This window comes from Pteropus vampyrus, unplaced genomic scaffold (assembly GCF_000151845.1).
Source record: "Pteropus vampyrus isolate Shadow unplaced genomic scaffold, Pvam_2.0 Scaffold518, whole genome shotgun sequence".
Lineage (NCBI taxonomy): Eukaryota > Metazoa > Chordata > Mammalia > Chiroptera > Pteropodidae > Pteropus > Pteropus vampyrus.
The window spans coordinates 536,207-553,621 of NW_011889299.1; the positions used below are offsets into that span (position 1 = coordinate 536,207).

Here is a 17,415-nt window from a genome sequence, read left to right on the forward strand (position 1 = left end):
CATCTAGAATGTTGTTGGTACCCGGCCTCTGATCAATACATGGTAGTGATTCTGAGTTGCCTTCTCACTTCACCAATCCTTCCAAATTACCAATCGTAATACCCATCCTGAACCATTTCCTTCCTCATAAAAGTTCCCAGCTGAGTCCGCAGCCCCGCCCCCCGAGCCTGAAGCCGCTGCTCCGCCGGGCGCCGGGCCTCCTCCGCCCGCGCCTCCGCCCCAGGAGCTGGAGCCAAGCGGGGAGCCCGGGCCCCGCGCCCAGGCCCGGGCCATGCATGGCCACCGAGTCCCGGGGGTCGCCGGGCCTTCTGAGCCCGAACAACCGACCGCGAACCTCCCCGGCGTCGCTCCACCGGCCTTCGCCGACTCGGACCCTGGAGTCTCGGATTCCGGACCGTCGGTGCCCAGGGGCTTAGGCTCGACTCTCGGCGGCCCCCTGGATTCCCAGTTTGCCGGACCCTCGGACGCCAGCCTGGGCTTTGCTCCAGGCCCCCGGGTCTTGCCCTGCGGCCCCAGTCCACAGCACCACCGGGCCCTGCGCTTCTCCTACCACCTGGAGGGCTCGCAGCCCAGGCCTGGTAAGTGATCGAGAGAGCATGGGAGCCCGGCTACGGGCCTGGTACTGGGAGGGGGTTCTTGTTCTCGGGCTCCTAAGCTCCACCTCGGGGCCGGTCCGCTCACCCAAGCCCTTCGAGTCTTCTCAACCCCCAACCCCTTCCCTCCCTTCTCGGCCTTCCTCCATTCCTTTCAACCTCTGATCCCCGACTCCTCTCTGTTCCCCGACTCCTCTATGCCCCCTGTGCTCTTTCAACCCCTCCATCCCCATTCTTTTCTTTCTGCTGAGGCTGATGGGAGAGAGAGAAGTCCAAGAAAAAGGGGCAGGATTGCAAGGCAGTAAAGAGGATTTGGTTGGGGAACCGGGGTTTATTTAGGGGAATAGGAGAAAAGGAGCCTCCCATTTGCCAAGCGCCTACATTGTGCCAGGCACTGAGCTGGGTGCTTTACGTGGATTCTCATTTCATCTTCAGGAGCTCCTGTGAAGTATAATTAGCCTCATTCTGTAGAGGAGGAAACTGAGGCTCAGAGAAGTTAAGCAACTTGCCCAAGGTCACACGGCTAATGTGGAGCCAGGATTCAAAACCAAATCTATTTGATTCCAAAGTCTGTGGTCTTTCTACTCCCCCAAACTGAGGTTGGAGACCGTGAAAGTAATGCCAAACCTTCTGCTTATGCGATTTTCTCCTGTACTGTTCAGCAGCTCTGGAGTATGAGTGGAAAAAAAAAAAGAGGGATGGTGGATTGATCCAAGATTGGGCTTTTGCCAGGTGTGTATGGCTGGAGGACAAGGGAAGGAGAGAATAGAAGGTGGTAATGGGAGAGAAAGGTGGAAGAAGTGGGGCTTGGGGTCAAGCTGGAGGGGAGAGCTGGAGGGGCTGGTGGGTAGGGAGACAGCAGAGAGGTCAAGGCAGGCAGAAGCCAGTTGTAGCAGAGCTGGAGAGCTGCAAGGCTACAGGGTTGTTTGTGAGGGGAAATCAGGATGCTTGAACTTGGATTTACAAAGGTGGAACAAGTCTAGGTTAGGCCACAGACCACTAACAGTAGAGGCCTTTGCACTGCACAGACCTGAGTGTCTGAGGAGTCCAGCAGCCCCTCCCCTCCATCTGAGGACATCCCCATGTGGACCTGAGGTTAGGAGCCATAGAAGAAAGGCAGTGCATATCTGCTGTGCCTTCCACTGGGCAACACCGATAGAGATGTTGAGCCTCTGGAGGGCCCCCAGGGCCCACCTCCCAGGCTCCACAAATCTTTGGGACTGTGGCCCAGCACCAGGTAGCAATGGTGAAGCAGGATGGACCCCTTGCTGCTCTTATGACCAAGGGCTAGTCATCAAACCTCTGGGAGTTTTCAGGGCCTCCCTCTCTGTGGGCTGGAGATATCCAGCTGACAACAGGCCTTTAACCCCCTGCCCTAAATGTTGTCCTGCTAGCTTTCCATACATCCCCTGACAGACACTGTGTGGAGCAGGCTACTCACCCACTTTATTACGGCATCTTCTTTTCGGATCTCAAAACATGCCACAAGCACTCCCACCTCAGGGCCTTTGCATCTGTTTTTCCCTCTGCCCTGCAGCTCATTCCCCTGCTCTCCACTTCGCTTGTTCCTCATCTTTCAGGACTCAGCTCAGAAGTCACTTCCAAGAGACCTTCCTTGACCACTTTAGTTAGGGCCACTTGTGAGTCTCCATTGCAGTTTCATCCTTGTGCGCTTTCATCCTTGTACTTAGTACAGTCTGCAGTGATCTCATAATATGTGTCTATTTGTTTATTGCTCACCTCCTTCCACTAGAATGTGAGCTCTGTGAGGGCAAGAGGATTGGATCTGTTTTGTTCATTCTTGTATCCCCAACGACTAGCGCAGTGCCTGGCACACAGTGGGTACTCAATAAATCATTGTCGAACAAATGCCTGAACAGATTATAGGGGAGCACCTAGTAGGTAGGCCCCAGTAACTGCTGTCTAAGAGAAGCACAACTGAACTTCCCTCCGGATACTCTAGAACTGAAAGTTAGTAGATGGGTAGCATCTAGAATGTTGTTGGTACCCGGCCTCTGATCAATACATGGTAGTGATTCTGAGTTGCCTTCTCACTTCACCAATCCTTCCAAATTACCAATCGTAATACCCATCCTGAACCATTTCCTTCCTCATAAAAGTTCCCAGGGTCATTTTCCCAATGAAGTCCCTGCCTCTGTACTTGGTGTGTGTCTTTTTTTTTTTTTTTTAATCTCTAAGATGAGGATTGGTAGGTACTAAGACGGGTGTTAGGGAAGGACCTGGCCTCCCATCCAGCCATTCCTTACTCTGACTCACTGTGTGACACTGGCTGAGTGACTTCCCTTGTCTGAGCCTCAATTTCCTTATCTAGAGCATGCCATGAGGAATCTATGAGATACTGGTTGCAAAGCCTGCAGAATGAAATAAATTTTTTTAAAAAATAAGAGAAAAACCTTCTGAAGAGGAGGCGGAGGAATTACTCAGGCCCTGGTAAGGCAGGCACTGGGCCATGTGATTCACAGCCTCATGGGGCGTGAGAGGGCTACCTCCCCCACTGCCCAGTCGGCCCAGGGGTAGGCACAAGTGACTTGTTTCTCTATAGTACTTGTCTATAATTGGTCCAAATAGGGCAGGGTTGGTGGTTGTAGGGTGTGTGTATGTGTGTGTGCATATGTCTGTGTGTGAGAGAGAGACAGAAAGACAGAGACAGAGAGAGTTTATGTCTTGAGCTTCAATTAAAGGGTTGAAACATTTTATTCCACATATTAAGATTTCTGTGTGCTTACCAACTTCCTCAGACTGCTGAGGCCATTATGGAATCACCATCCTTAGGGCCCAGTGGCCCATCCTGTGGGAAACTTTTTAAAATAATGTTTATATCTTATCCATGTGAAGATCCTTTAATTGCTTCAGAGTGCTCCTCGATTCCTGGTGGGGGAGGGGATTATTTTTATGTCCATTTCTCAGACTGATAAAACCTATGGCTTCTTTGGGTTACTGAGATAACCCAGTGAAATGACAGAGGGGGCTTTGAGAGAGTCGGAAAGGACTTCGCAGGTATAGGTTAGCTCACAGAGATTTGTGGGGAACCCTTCCCTATTCCTCAGGGTCGAGGCCTAGAATATCCTTCCTTTGCTCAGTAAAGGGTAGTTTGGCACCTGACCATAGCTCAGTCGAAAGAGTTGTTACCTGTTGCTTTTTCATGGGTAGCAAAAGGGCTGAACCAATTGAGGCCAGCAAGAGGGCCTGCTCAGAGACCCAAGGAGTTAGAATTGGAGATGGAAGGGCCCCTAGACACCATCTTGTTCTGGGTTTCCCAAACTGGGTAAGCATCAGAAACCCTTGTTCACTTTGAAAAAATAAACGTAATTCCTAGACTCCACTCTGGAGCTCCAGAATCTTGGAGTTACAACCCAGGAATCTATTTTCAGAGCTCCCCAAGTAATTCCGATGCACAGCCTGGATTGGTCAAGCCCATTTCCCAGTTGGAGCAGTGGAGACTCAGAGAGTCAGTTAGCCATGGTCCTACAGTGAGTCAGTATCATTAGGGCCAGGAGAATGCATCTGCCTCCCCTCTGAGGCCTTCTCCCCAAGGCCATCTGTGGGCTTCGCTCACTTCCAATCCCAAAGGGAGGCATGTGATCTAAGCTACAGAAAGTGAGTCAACTCCTCATCCACATACAAACACTGGCTGCCTCAGTTTGCCCTCTATGTTCAGCTCTCTCGAATAGCTGCCATTTGGAAGTTCAAGCTGGAAGGCAGCTACAATTCTGGGACCCTAGGCAGAGGAAGTCCTGGCATCAGCAGCACCCAGCACAGGGCCTAACCCTAAGGAAGAGCTGTAGAGGGGTGTCAGCGAGGTTTGTAGAGCGAGGAGGGACATGAGGTACAGTTCAGGTAGGAAGTTCGATGGGAGCAAAGGCACTGAGACATGGGACATCCTGGGGACTGGGGCTGGTATTGGGAAAAGTGAACAGATAAGGCTGACAAAGGGACCTTATAAAGGGGAACCACTGAAGAGTTTATTAAGCAAGGGAATGACGTGCTCAGATGTGTTTGAGAGATCCCCAGAGCTGCATGTGGAGAGTAGACGGTAAGGGTTTAAGAGTAGGAGCAGGGAGACAGTCAGGCAGAGTTTGCAGTTACCCCAGCGATGGGTGATGGTAGCTTCAGTTTGAGCCATGGTAGATAAAGAGGGTAAGACCCGAGAGATAGACATTTGGGTGCTAACATGGGCAGACCTTGCTGGTGGCTTAGGTATAGAAGCTGAGGAAAGGGGGGAAGTCCGGGATGAGTCTGGCTTGTTTTCTAAAACCAATTACAATGACCCAGTGGGTGGTGATGGTAGGGCCATTTACATGTAAGAGAAGGAGCAGGTTTAGGGGAAGATACTGAGTTGTATTTGAGACTTGTTGAGTTGGAGAGACCTGGGGGGACCTCCAGATGGAGGTGGCCAGCAGACATTTGGATGTAGGGTTGGAAAGCTCAGAAGAGAGGTTTTAGCCAGAGATGTTTGCTAGTTTTCACTACCAGTGCATACCATGGACCACACGGCGGCTCATGGGGAGAGCATGCGTGGTTCTTGGGGCCAGTCCCATCCTTGAAGACAGATAGAAAGGTCAGCAGTCATGCTGGGGTGGATCACTCATTACCTGCACAAACTTTGTCTCAGAAATGCCTTTGGGGCATATTAAAGCGTAGTTGCATAAAGTGGAGACCATTTCACATACACCTAGAGTAGTGGCTGTTGCAAAGAACTGAGAGAATACACCTGAAAACCAAGTCACACATCAGTAATTCCTGTAGTTCCCTCGATGTTCTCCCTGTTGAGGGCATCCTGAGAGGCCATAGAGGGAGGCTTACGGTAAGAAGAGGGGGCTCATGACAGGAGGGGTTGGTGGGTAGTGCTAGGGATTTTTGGAGAGCAGCAGTTTGAGATTCCAGGGATGTGTCTGAGAAAAGGCCTAGATTTGGTTCCTAGTCAGCTGAGGCCTTCCAAACAAACAACAAAATGTAAAGACTTGGGTAGCTGGGAAAATGACTTCCCCAAACAGTAGTAAAAGAATTGAAGTTTCTATATTGCAAATGATTGGCACCACCATTCCTTGGCCCTTTCAGGTGCCTCTGTCCCTGGGGCAGGGCCCAGCTGAGGCTTCCTGCCCCCTCAAGGGGGAGTGACAGCTAACAGTACCTCAAACAGACTCAAGCCATGGCTTTTGGGGGGCCAGTTAGCTAAATGCCTTAGGCAGATGTGGAGCTGGCCAGACACTGTCTGGGTGGGGCTAAGACCTGTCTGGAATGAGGGCTGGAAGCACAGTCTGCCACTGGCCAGTCCGGGAGTTAAGTTCCCTTATCTGAAGAGAGCAGATATCCTTGGAGCACTAAGTCCGGCCCCTCTAGTTCCTTGGACCTAGAAGGTATCACACCTCCAAAAGGTGCCTCAAAACACACACAGGGCTGGAGTCAAGGCTGCAGGGCAGCTGTGAAGGAGCTTCAGCACTCCTAGGTCTGCCATTGGTTTATTGCACCCCCAGGCTTCCCTTTTCCCCATTTGTAAGTCTTGGACTTGGTCATTGCATTTGTCTGACATATAATAGGGTGTCAATAAATATTTGGTGAGCAGTTAAGGGAAAGTGACAGAGGGGAGAAAAGAGGGCATTTATTCATTTTACAAACGTTTATGGAGTACCTCCTTTGTGCTGGCCCTGTGCGAGGTGCTGGGTGGGCAACAAGGCAGGCACAATCCCTGTCCTCATGGAGCTCCTTTCTAACAGGGAGACATACATGACAACTAATTCTAAGTGCAGATACTGCACGAACATATGAGGAGGGGGCGGGCAAGGAAAAGAGGAGAAGTGGAAAAGCCATTCAGACCAAGGGAATGACATGTGCCAAAGCCCCAGGCAGAAGGGAGCACTTTCGAGGAACTGACAAGAGGCCATTGTGGCTGGACAGAGGGGGCAGGGAAGTGTTCCTGAGCTGGGCCTTACTTGTCCCCATGCTCAGGAGTTCGGAGTTCACCCCAGAGGCAAAGCAAAGGGAGCCCTTCGCAGGGCTGCAGAAATTGGAAGGGACTATGTTTTCACGAGCTGTTTGTAGTGTGTTGAGTGCCTTGTAGAGGGCCCTGAAGATGAGACGGAAACCAGTTAGGCTGGAGTGGTAAAAAATATATGGATTCTAGAGCTACTAAGAAGTTGAATCTGCAGGATTGGAGTCTGGCTGGATGTGTGATTTGAGAGGGAGAGAAAGAGAAAGAGAGGAGTCATGGAGAAAGCCCAGCCCCTGGCTTGAGGAGCTGAGTGAATGGAGGTGCCATTCCTGGGATGGGGAAGGAAGGAGGAGGAACCAGTGAGGGGCTGGGGTAGGGGTGTGGTTTAGAGCGCACTGAGTCTGAGGAGCCTGAAGACAGGGCACCTAGGTGGTGGTGCCCAGTAGGCATCAGCTGTGCCCATCCTGACCCCAGAGTTAGGCATAAGGTTGAGGGGCACAGGTGTGTGGGTGAGGCCCAGAGGGGGAGTGGCAGGTTCTGCCTGGTGCTGGCAGCTTCCAGCCCTCCAGGGCACTTCCCCGTGCAGGGAAGGGGTTAAGTCATGGAGGGATGGCTCCTGGAGAAAGCGGGGAAAGGCGGGACTGGCAGGGCTGGCCCCAAGGAGCTGCAGCTGGCAAAGAAGCTCTTCCGCCTGGGCCTCCTAGGCCGGCGCTGCTGCCTTCGCCTTTACCTTCACCTTCCCTGCTCCCCCTCCAGCTTCTGCCAGGCTACCCTAGGCCGGGCCTCCCGCCTAATGCATTCCAGGTGTGGACACGGCCCCTCCCCCACCCCGGGGCTGCTGAAAGGGGGCAGGGAAGGTGTGGGTCTTTCACTTTGCATCTCTTAAGGGCTCCAGCCTCTAGGCCTCCCTGCCTGCTGTGTCTCCGGAGAATTCCTTCAGGGATTTCTGTCTACTCCCTGTGGCTTTGGCAGGGTGAGAGTCCCCCAGGTCCAGCCCTTCTATTTTCTAGCTTCATGTGACCTTGGGCCAGTCACTTCACTTCTCTGAGCCTCGGTTTTCTCATCTAGAAAATAGGGTTATCATTCTCCACCATCTAGGGTTGTCGTAAGAATTAAATTCTACAGGTAAAGCCCGCAGCTCTCATCATGGCACACTGTAGCCATCAACAAATGGCCCTGGACTGCCCTTTTTGTCCCTGCCCCTTTGCCTCTCTGGCCTGCATTCCTCTGTCTCTGTCTCCCTTCTGACTTGCCCCGGAATTTTCTGGCTTCCTCTCTAGTTGTCCAGTTCTCTGGGTCTCTGTAGTTTTCCTGTCTTCTCCCTCCTTGTCTTTGTCTCAGTCTCTCTGTCTTTTTCCTTCATAATCTCTCTCAATTTTGACCAGGACTTTGATGAGGAGGAAGGGGAGATGGGTGGGTGTTTGGGTCCCTGGGGTCATACACAGCAGAGGTCAGAGAGGCCATCCCCTAGTGGCTTTGTCCTCACTAGGAGGGAAATCCCAGCCAGCGTGGCAGCCCTGGGACCTGGTAATTACTGCCCCTAGTGCTCCCAGCTGCAGCTCCACTCCTCTCCCTTCCCTTCCTGTCCTCTGAAGTCCCCATCCCCTCCCGGGGGTGGAGCTACCACCCCCATCCTTCTCTGGCCTTAGGTCTAGAGACACTGGGAGGAGGTAGCCAGGCCCTCACTGCAATTTAGCAACTAAAAGAGGGAAAGGCTGCCTGTACTCCCATGTGGCTGTGTGGTTTGTGTGCGTGCGTGTATGTGTGTGTGTGTGTGTGTGTGTGTGTGTGCATGTGTGCGTGTGTGCGTGCATGTACGCATGCCTGTGCCTGGCTGCCTGGCTGTCTTTGTCCCCATGGGTCTGTTTTGTGTATATCTTAATGTTCTTCTTTCTGTTTGTCCGTGTGTATGTTTGACTGTGTGTCTGTATATTTGTGTATGTCTATGCGTGTCATGGGGCCTGTATATGTTGTTGTATGTTCCTGTATGCCCAGGTATGTGTAGGTCTTGGCTCTGTCTAAGCCCCTCGAGGTTTCTAGATGTTTCTGCATGTGGATCTTTGTATGTAGATCTTGTGTATGTGTGTTTCTATCTGTCTGTGACCGTTTGTGCTAGTGTCCGTCTCTGTATGTCCCCTAGTACCTTGGTGCTGGTGGTTAATGTGGGAGGGGGTGCCTGCCTGTCTTTTTCTCTTTCCTGCCCCTTCCTCCTGCTCTGGAACCTTCTTGCAAACCCGAGCTCTCTGTTCACTGTGCCCTCAAACACACTCTTCACTTCTCCACCCCTACTATTCACACCTTTGCTCACTTTTCTTCCCTTGCCTGCAGGACCATGCCCAGTCAGTCCATACCTATAAAAGCATACCCCATCCTGGACTGCTGAACTCAAAAACTACCTCCTTTAGAAAGCTCTCTCCCCGCTTCCTTTCCAAATGTGATTTCCCAACTCAGCAAACATTGACTGAGGATGTTCTCTGTGACTCTAGACACAGACACACTTGGGATACAGTCTCGACTCAACCACTTCTAGCTGTGTATCCTCAGGCAAGTTATTTTACTTCATTGTGCCTTAGTTTCCTCATCTATAAAACTGAGCTAATAAATAGCACACAGGGTTGTTAGGAGGGTGCTATACAAGGAAGCATCAACATAATGCCTGGTTCGGAGTAGGTACTCAACAAACAGTTGAATCCCCATACCTTATATCCTTCACTAAAAAGTGAATACCTTGAGTTCCAGAGAGTTCAGATAGTTCTTGTAATCCCCTGTTCTCTTCTCCAGGCATCCTGCCTAGGTCAGAATGTGAACTGGACCAGACAGAACAAAAAGCAGATTCCACTTCAGGGAACTGCCAACAAGTATTACCTAAGTCAGTCCCCTGAGCCTGCTCAGGTCCAAGGGAGACTGGGCTCTTCCAAGGGGGTGGTGGATAAGGGGACCTTCATGGCTGCCACCCAAGAGCCAGAGCACATAAGATAGGACAGGAGGTAAATAGCAGAGGTGGGAGGGGCTTTAAGGACCATCTAACTGAGATACTGCAAAGTGGTGGCCACAAGTAGAATTTGACTCACAAGTTTCATTTGACCTACTCACTGTTTTTAAAATTAGGGGATTTCACATAAAAGTCTGGATTTCTGGTTTTCTTGAAATATTGGAAGATCTGAAAAATACAGAACCCTGTTACAGCAAGGTGACAATTAGCTAGAGGGGAGGAGCTGCTGTCCCTATTTTGGGTGAGGCTTATGCTCTCCTGTTTACCCCAGTCCTAACTATTTCCTATTGACTTAGACTGTCCCATTTGACAGAAAGTTCCTCACTTTACACAAGGGGCCTCACTTTACAGAAGGGGCTTCACTTTACAAAAAAGAGTTCCTCTATTTTACCAGAGTCTTCTATTTTGTCAAAGAGTCTTTTATTTACAGAAAAGTCATCCATTTTACAAAAGAGTCTTTACTTTCTAGAATACTTTCTCATTTTACAGAATGTCTCTGCACTTTGAAGAAGGCTCCTCCATTTTGTAGAAACTTCTTCCCTTTACAGAACAGACCTTCTCTTTATCAAAGAGACCTCCATTTTAAAGAAATTTTTTCCATTTTGCCAGAGGGAACACTCTGGGAAGCTCCCTACTTGCCAAAATTACTCCCACTTTCCAAAAGTGCCTTCACTCTGTAGAAGGTGCCTCCATTGTTCTTTAGAGTCCTTCTGTTCAGAAGACCAGTTTGTTTCAGGGAAGGAACCTTATAGCTACCCACAGGGTTCCCCCTGCACTTCTCACACTTGACAGAGCTTTGTGTTTGAACTTTCAGAGAGAACATCTGCCAGGTCAAGCAAGGCCTGGGTGCAGTCTGGCCACAAAGGTGAAGTGAGGAAGCTGGGCTGGACCCCATGTTCAAAGGAAAGAGGTGGGGGAGCTATGCCTTTTCCCCAGCTTTTTTCTCAAGCTAAGGGACTCCCCTTCCCCCCATGGATGTGGCTTCCCAAAAAGCACTTTCTTATTTGTTGTTCTTTCTTCTCCACTCCCTCTGTTCACTTTCCCCCATCCTACCCCACCCCCAGGAATTCCAGCAGTCCCTGGGGCCTACCTCTTAGCTTGAAGAGACAGAAATCTGGGTGTGCACTGGAGATCAGGAGGCCTGAGTGCTGGGGCCAGCTTTGGCCCACTCTAGCATCTCACCATTTTTTCACAGTGAGGAGCAAATACATATTCTCCCCATTTTACAGATGGGGAAATTGGGGTCCAGATCTGTGAAGTGAATTCCCAGGTCACCAGGGAGTTAATGGCCTGGACAAGGTTCAGTCTGTGGCCCTATTAGCTAGCTGTCTTGAAATTAAGCCGGGTCTACAGCTGGGAGAAGGGAGAGGGGGTGCTGCTGACCAGGGAGAGGGAAAGCTGGGAGCCGAAATTCCCAGAAAGAGTTGAGGGAGAAGCAGTGGCTGGTTGCCATGGGAAGGGGCAACCAGAGGAGTACTTGTCTCAAACTCAGTGAGAGGATAGACTTGCTCTGCCAGTAAGCCCAGAAGCATGTGCTCGAGGTGCCTACTAAACAGGGTCATGCAGCAACCAGAAACAATTTTTGGAATGATTTTACTATTTCAGTAACAATGAGGTATCATGGGAAATTTCAAAACTGTTATATTTGTAACATTTACTTTACAATTTTTTATGGTTTATAGCTTGAATTAAATTTGAATGTGGGAGTGTGCACCATTGTCTTTTCACTGCCACCTGCCTCTAGTAAGAATTCTACCCTGATCTGAGGAGCTGTTGTGGAGAGGGGCTGGATTCTGTGTCTGTCTCTGGCTGGTTTGGTCCTGCTTCTCAATGTGTCGATAGCTTTGTGTTGGGTTGCAGCTTGCAGCCTGTGGGCTTATGTATCTGTGTGAGTGTGTCTATGTGCATAGTGTCGTGTCTTTGTGCAGGTGTGGTTCTATTAGCTCTCAAGTTATACCCAAATTGCTCTATGGTTGGGAGGCACTACGTCCTTTCCTTTCGTGGTCTCATGGATTCCCAAAAACAGGGAGCTGTGATTATTATCCGATTTACCAGACAAGGAAACTGAGGCTCAGATAGCTGGAGAGGCTTGCCCACTGTCACACAGCTAGTAAATGGAGGTGCTGGGATTTAACTGCAGACTGTGTGACTTCCGAACCAGCTGTTCCTAATGAAGGTTCCACGACACCTTAACCCATGAAGTCCAATCAGCAAATGTGATCATGCCACCCTTCTTTGGAATAGCCAAGTACCACAGGTTTTCAATTATTGATTTTGTTTTTTAATAAATGAGACCAGATTCAGGTTTATCCCTGAAATGTCACTGTCATGAGCATTCAGGAGACCACTACGGGGAAACTGGGTAGACTCCACAGCTTGCCTGAGACCTGATGGATAAGAGTCCGGGAGTCCCTGGCCTCCAGGTGCCACCTCGGAGGCCTGGCTCTGCCTCATTCACGCGAAGCCCTCCTTGACAAGGGTTGCTGGAATTCACCCAAAAAAGTAGTTAGATTTGAATTTCAGATATACAACAAGTAATTTTTGGTATAGCATAGTAAGTTTTTAGTATAAGTATGTATGTATGAGACATGCTAAGAAATTATTCACTGTTTATCTGAAATACAAATTTAACTGGGCAGCCTATATTTTATCTTGCCACACCGTGGCTGGCCTTTCTCTCCTCTGAGCTTCCCCAGTCCCGATAGGCTGACCCCCTTGCACCTCCTGAGGCCACACTTAGCTTCTTCCTGAATGAGATTCTTTTCTCTTTGTGATTGAGAGCTCCCTGAGGGTCAAGATCAAGATTGCCCTCCGGCCTGCCAAGGGCACATGCCCATTCCTCCACCCCACAGCAGAGCTGGGGCAGTGCCCAGGCACTCCTGAGGTGCCCTGGATATGCTTCCTGTGGATGACAAGAGACACTCTAGTGGCAATAGTGGCTGTGTGTGTGCATACTGTGTCAAGCACGTTGCACACAGACCCGTGAACAGCTCTGGTTCTCACTAGGTCTTTGAGGGCTGTTCATAGTCAGTGTGTGTCTGGGTACAGTTTCACAAAGTTATGAGGTTTGGTGTGACTTTCTGTGGAGGTGGGGGCTTTGTGGCCTCCTACTCCAGTGGGCACTGGGGACTCTAGTAAACCCAGTGGTAGAAGAGGCAGTGCTTGCTGGTGGAGGCTTTGTCGAGATGTGTAGAAGTGGGTGCGCGCGCACACGAGAGAGAGAGCTTGATGGATTGTCTACCATAAAAAAATGGGCTGGAGAAAACCAATGTAGGACCCAGCTGAGTGGGGAAGGGATGGGGCGGTAGGAAAGGCAGTGGTATCTAGGAATGGGAGGGCCTCCCCTAGAGCACTCCTAGAGCAGGGATAGGATTTTCACATCCCCCAGCACAGAATCAACTGGGCTTAGAGCAGGGTTAAAAATATTTGAGGGATTAAATGAAGCCGAGGGATGCAGAAAGTCCAGCAGATCATGAGGGACCACGGAGGCCTAGCTGAGAAGTTTCTATTTACCCCATGGGAGTCACAGAAGGTTCTTGTGCAGGTAAGTGGCATGGCCTGAGCTGAAGTTTCATGCAGCCACCTGGAGGGAGCAAGACCTGGGGCCAAGGAGACCACTAAAAGAAAACATAGGAAGAGACAGGTAAATGTAGGCAGAGGTACAGGGAAGGGGAGCACTAAAATAGGAGAGGGAGGGATCTTGAACCTTCTTTCCTTCAATGAAGTCTCACCTGGTTCTTGCCAAGGCCTAGGTTCCTGAACTGGATCCCTGTTGTTCATCTTCCTGTGGGCAGGCCTAGGGGAGTTGCTCTCCCTAGCCACACTGCAGCTCACAACTTTCTGAAGCATTGAGGTACACCTCCACTCCTCCTGGTTTCCTTCTTTCCCAGCTTCCCCTTAGAGAGCATGGTTAAGAAACGAGTCCAGACCAGAACCAGTCTGCTGAAAGTCTGCCATTGACTTGCTGTGTGATCTCGGGCAAGTCACTGCCCCTCTCTTTGCCTTCATCTCCTCATTAAAAACTGGGCTGACAATCCATGCCCCTCTCACCTGGGAATCCAGAGTGCCCCAGAATATCTGAATTTCATTCAGCCTCCCATTCTGCAGGGCTGCCTGCACAGAGGCAGAGAGAAAGGAAAGGCAGGCCCATCCGTGGGCTCCCAGGTGAGGTGGGTGAGGAGGGAGAAGAAGGTGGGCCAGAGCAGGGCCATGAAGGGCGGTATGGTCACCCTATCCCCAGGACAACGAGTGAGGCAGAAGGAGAGAAGCCCTGGCCAGGCGCCCCGGACTGGGTGGGGACGGCTTGCCCAGGGAAGCCTGACTGCTTTGAAGTGTGGAGACAGGGTCAAATGGGCTCCTCCAGCCCTAGGAGGCAGACAAGGGACACCTAGGACCCCAGCATCTATGTATGTATCTATGTGCCTGGCTTTACTCTTTGGATCTCTGGCCCTGTCAGCTACTCTCTGTGTCTCACTTTGTCTGGCCATGTGTCTCTCAAACTATGTCTCTGCCTATGCCACCCTCCAGGTGATTCATCCTCTTCAACCCCACACCCAGGGGGAGGGCAGGGCAGGACCAGGCCAGGATGTGCTGAGCAGGGCAGGGTGAACAGCCCAGCTGAGCTGAGAGGAGCACTTTCTCCCTCCTAGCCAGGGCCCTGCCTGCTCAGGTGGGAAAGGAAGTGAGGAAACTGCACCCAAAGCAAGGTACAGGGGTCAGGGAGAGGGGCTTCATCTGGGGCCTGGGGCACCATGTTTCCTCAGGGCTGGGAGGGAATCTTGGCCTGAGTCCCTGGGGCCTACCTGACTGGACTGTGGCCAGGGTGGGGTCAGGGACCCAGGGAAGCTGCTGAAACTCTGGAGGTTGAGCTATACTCCTTCCTTCCAGGACTGGGAGACCTAAAATTTCCTGTGATGATCCTGTATGGTATCTCTGTGTGTGTTTAGCTGTGTGTTTCTGTAACAGGCCATATGACCGATTAGAACAGGAGGCGAGAGAGAGAGAGAGAGAGAGAGAGAGAGAGAGAGAGAGAGAGAGAGAGAGAGTGTGTGTGTGTGTGTGTGTGTGTGTGTGTGTGTGTGTCTGAGCCCCTAAGACCAAGAGACACCATGGACATGCTTATTTCATGTGTGTGACCTAATAAATTATGCCATGTGCCTGTGATTGTGTCTCTTTGTTCCTGGGTACATGGTAGTGTGTGACTTTGTGCTGTTTTGCCATTGTATGACGTTGTGTCTGACATGGGATAATGACTGTGTATGGCTATAGTCTTTGTGACTGTGTAAACTGTTCACAGGTATGTGAACCTGCAATATCATATTATGGTGTGTATAATAATCTGTGGCCCTGCAATCATGAGACACAGTATAAATGGCACTACATCTTTGTGACTCAGTAGAACCACGTTTGAGGAGTATATAAGCGGGTATATGATGATAAGTGGCTGGGTGATTGTTGTATGAGAGGCTTTTGAGGAATGGTAGGCTTGCCATTGTCTGACTGTGCCTTTGACTTTACATGACTATGTTTGCTAGTGTGTATGATACTGGAAGGCTGCGTAATAATATGTGAGGTTGTGACTGTGAGACTTTGTGACTACTTATGACCAGGCTTTCAGGAGCACAATGGCTTGTGATTGTACATTTGAATTTGTGTGGTTCTGCAATTTTGTGAAATAGTATAAATGACACTATAGGTCTCTGAGTGGGCCCATTTGTAACTGGTCATGTGTAAGACTATGTAACACAGGGTAACAGACTCTCTGTGGCTGTGAGAGGCCATGTAGCTGTGGCACAGCAAAACTGACACCACATGTGAATGGGAGCTCTTGACTGCCACTCGTTCTCTTGTCTTTATACCTTTTTGCCTGCATCCTTCCCTACACAATGGCCTTTCATGGATCCCTTCTACTCACAAGATGGTCTCCCAGCTCCTCAGCCTGCCATCCAGGCCTCTCCCTCTCTGCTCTGGCCCCACTGACTTCTCTACATCTGAGACCCCCTACCACCACCACCATAGCTCCCTGCCCAGCCATGCCCACCTGAGCCCCACACTTCTTTTCTCAGGACATGTCATCCCTGGGAGGATTCCATCACTGTCAGCCAGACCAAATCTTCTCTCCCAAGTGTGACCATCATCTCCCCCAGGGCTAAAGACAGAGGTGGTTTAGGGAGCCCATAGCAAGGCAAGAGGGGCAGTGCAAAAAGGCCTCACTTTTTCTGAATTTGTTGCTTGCCGTCTTAAAGCTGTTATCTATGACCTGAACACTGAATGCTGTGTGTGTGTGTGTGAGAGAGAGGGCGGGGGGAGGGGAGGGGAGGGGAGAATACAGATTAGTGAGAAGCCGGGATTTTAAGAAGCAAAACTTTTTTGCTCATGAAATATAATTTTATCATTTGTCAGCACACTCAGCTATATAAAATTGTAGACAAGGAAGTTTGCATATCCTCAGGACCTTAAGAAAAAGGGTGGAGAATGGTTTAGGCTCAGCATACCCACTTTGGATATATAAACAAGGGCTGCAAACACAAACTATAGGGTGCTCACACCCACCTCTGCCTGGTTAAACTCCGAAGTAAATAGTGCCTGCTTGACATACAAGGGATTGATGTATTGATCACAAAGAACTCTTGTCTATTGATAAAAAAAAAACCAGCCGGCCACAGTGCCGGCCTGGCTCTTCATTTGAGGGCTGGGATAGGGGCTTCCCAGAAAAGCAGTGTGGCCAGGAAAGGGGCTCAGGGTAACCCAACACCCCAGATAAGTCTTGCTACTCTCCAGTCCCCTTCGCAGTAACAATAGTCACTTCACACCCAGTTTTTCTCTTTCTGCAGGGCTACACCAGGGAAATCGGATCCTGGTTAAAAGTTTATCTCTTGACCCTGGCCAGAGCCTTGAGCCCCATCCAGAAGGTCCGCAGAGGCTTCGCTCAGACCCCGGTCCCCCTACTGAAAACCCTAGCCAGCGTCCTTCACCACTGAAGCGGGCACCGGGCCCAAAGCCCCAGGGTAAGTGGTTCCAAAGAGGGGCAGAGAAATGGCCCAGGAGATGGGACAGAGGAAAGGAAAGGTGGCCAATGGCAGAGGAGAGGACATGCTAGAAGAACAGAAAGCACCATGGTCTAGGGGCAGAGGACTATGGCCTAGGGCTAATGTGTGCATACTACTGTCTTGCCTCAGGCCTGCTCTCTGCCTACCTCCTGCAGAGGTGCAGACTGAGGGTTTGTGGAGGGGCTTGTGGCCAGGCCATGATAGCCACATCCAAACCCAGCTCATTAGGATCTCCCCTCTCTCTTCCCTGTCCATCTCTCCAGTCCCCCCAAAGCCCAGTTACCTGCAGATGCCCCGGATGCCCCCTCCACCTGAGCCCATCCCCCCTCCGCCATCACGACCGCTGCCTGCAGACCCCCGAGTGGCCAAGGGCCTGGCCCCCAGGGCAGAGGCCAGCCCCAGTTCGGCAGCAGTATCCTCACTGATTGAGAAATTTGAAAGGTGAGTCTGATCCCTGGGGGGACCCTGTCGGGGTGAGGGTGGGCTCAGGACAGGAAAGACAATTATAAGACAGGCTTCTCAGTCAAACTCACACCCTTCCTCCATATGTGTCCACCACCCACCTCAGAGAGCCTGTGATTGTCGCCTTGGATAGGCCAGTCCCTGGCCCCAGCCCAGGTCCCACAGAGCCAGCCATGTTGCCACAACCACCCGTGCAGCCACCAGTGCCCCAGCTCCCTGAGGGTGAGGCCTCCCGCTGCCTGTTCCTGCTGGCTCCTGGGCCTCGGGACGGTGAGAAGGTGCCCAACCGGGACAGCGGCATCGACAGCATCAGCTCACCATCCAACAGTGAGGAAACCTGCTTCGTCAGTGATGACGGGCCCCCCAGCC

At 51.0% G+C, this 17,415-nt stretch overlaps 1 protein-coding gene across 1 annotated transcript in view; it reads left to right on the forward strand.

Annotated features, from left to right (window-relative positions):
* The first annotated feature begins 145 nt into the window (after positions 1-145).
* FGD1 (FYVE, RhoGEF and PH domain containing 1) overlaps positions 146-17,415 on the forward strand; it is a 38,417-nt gene continuing 21,147 nt past the window's right edge. The window contains exons 1-4 of the mRNA XM_011383460.2: positions 146-578; positions 16,369-16,542; positions 16,848-17,025; positions 17,153-17,412. Coding sequence (XP_011381762.1) covers positions 272-578; positions 16,369-16,542; positions 16,848-17,025; positions 17,153-17,412 — 919 coding nt within the window. The 5' untranslated portion in view covers positions 146-271. The remainder of the gene's footprint in view (positions 579-16,368; positions 16,543-16,847; positions 17,026-17,152; positions 17,413-17,415) is intronic.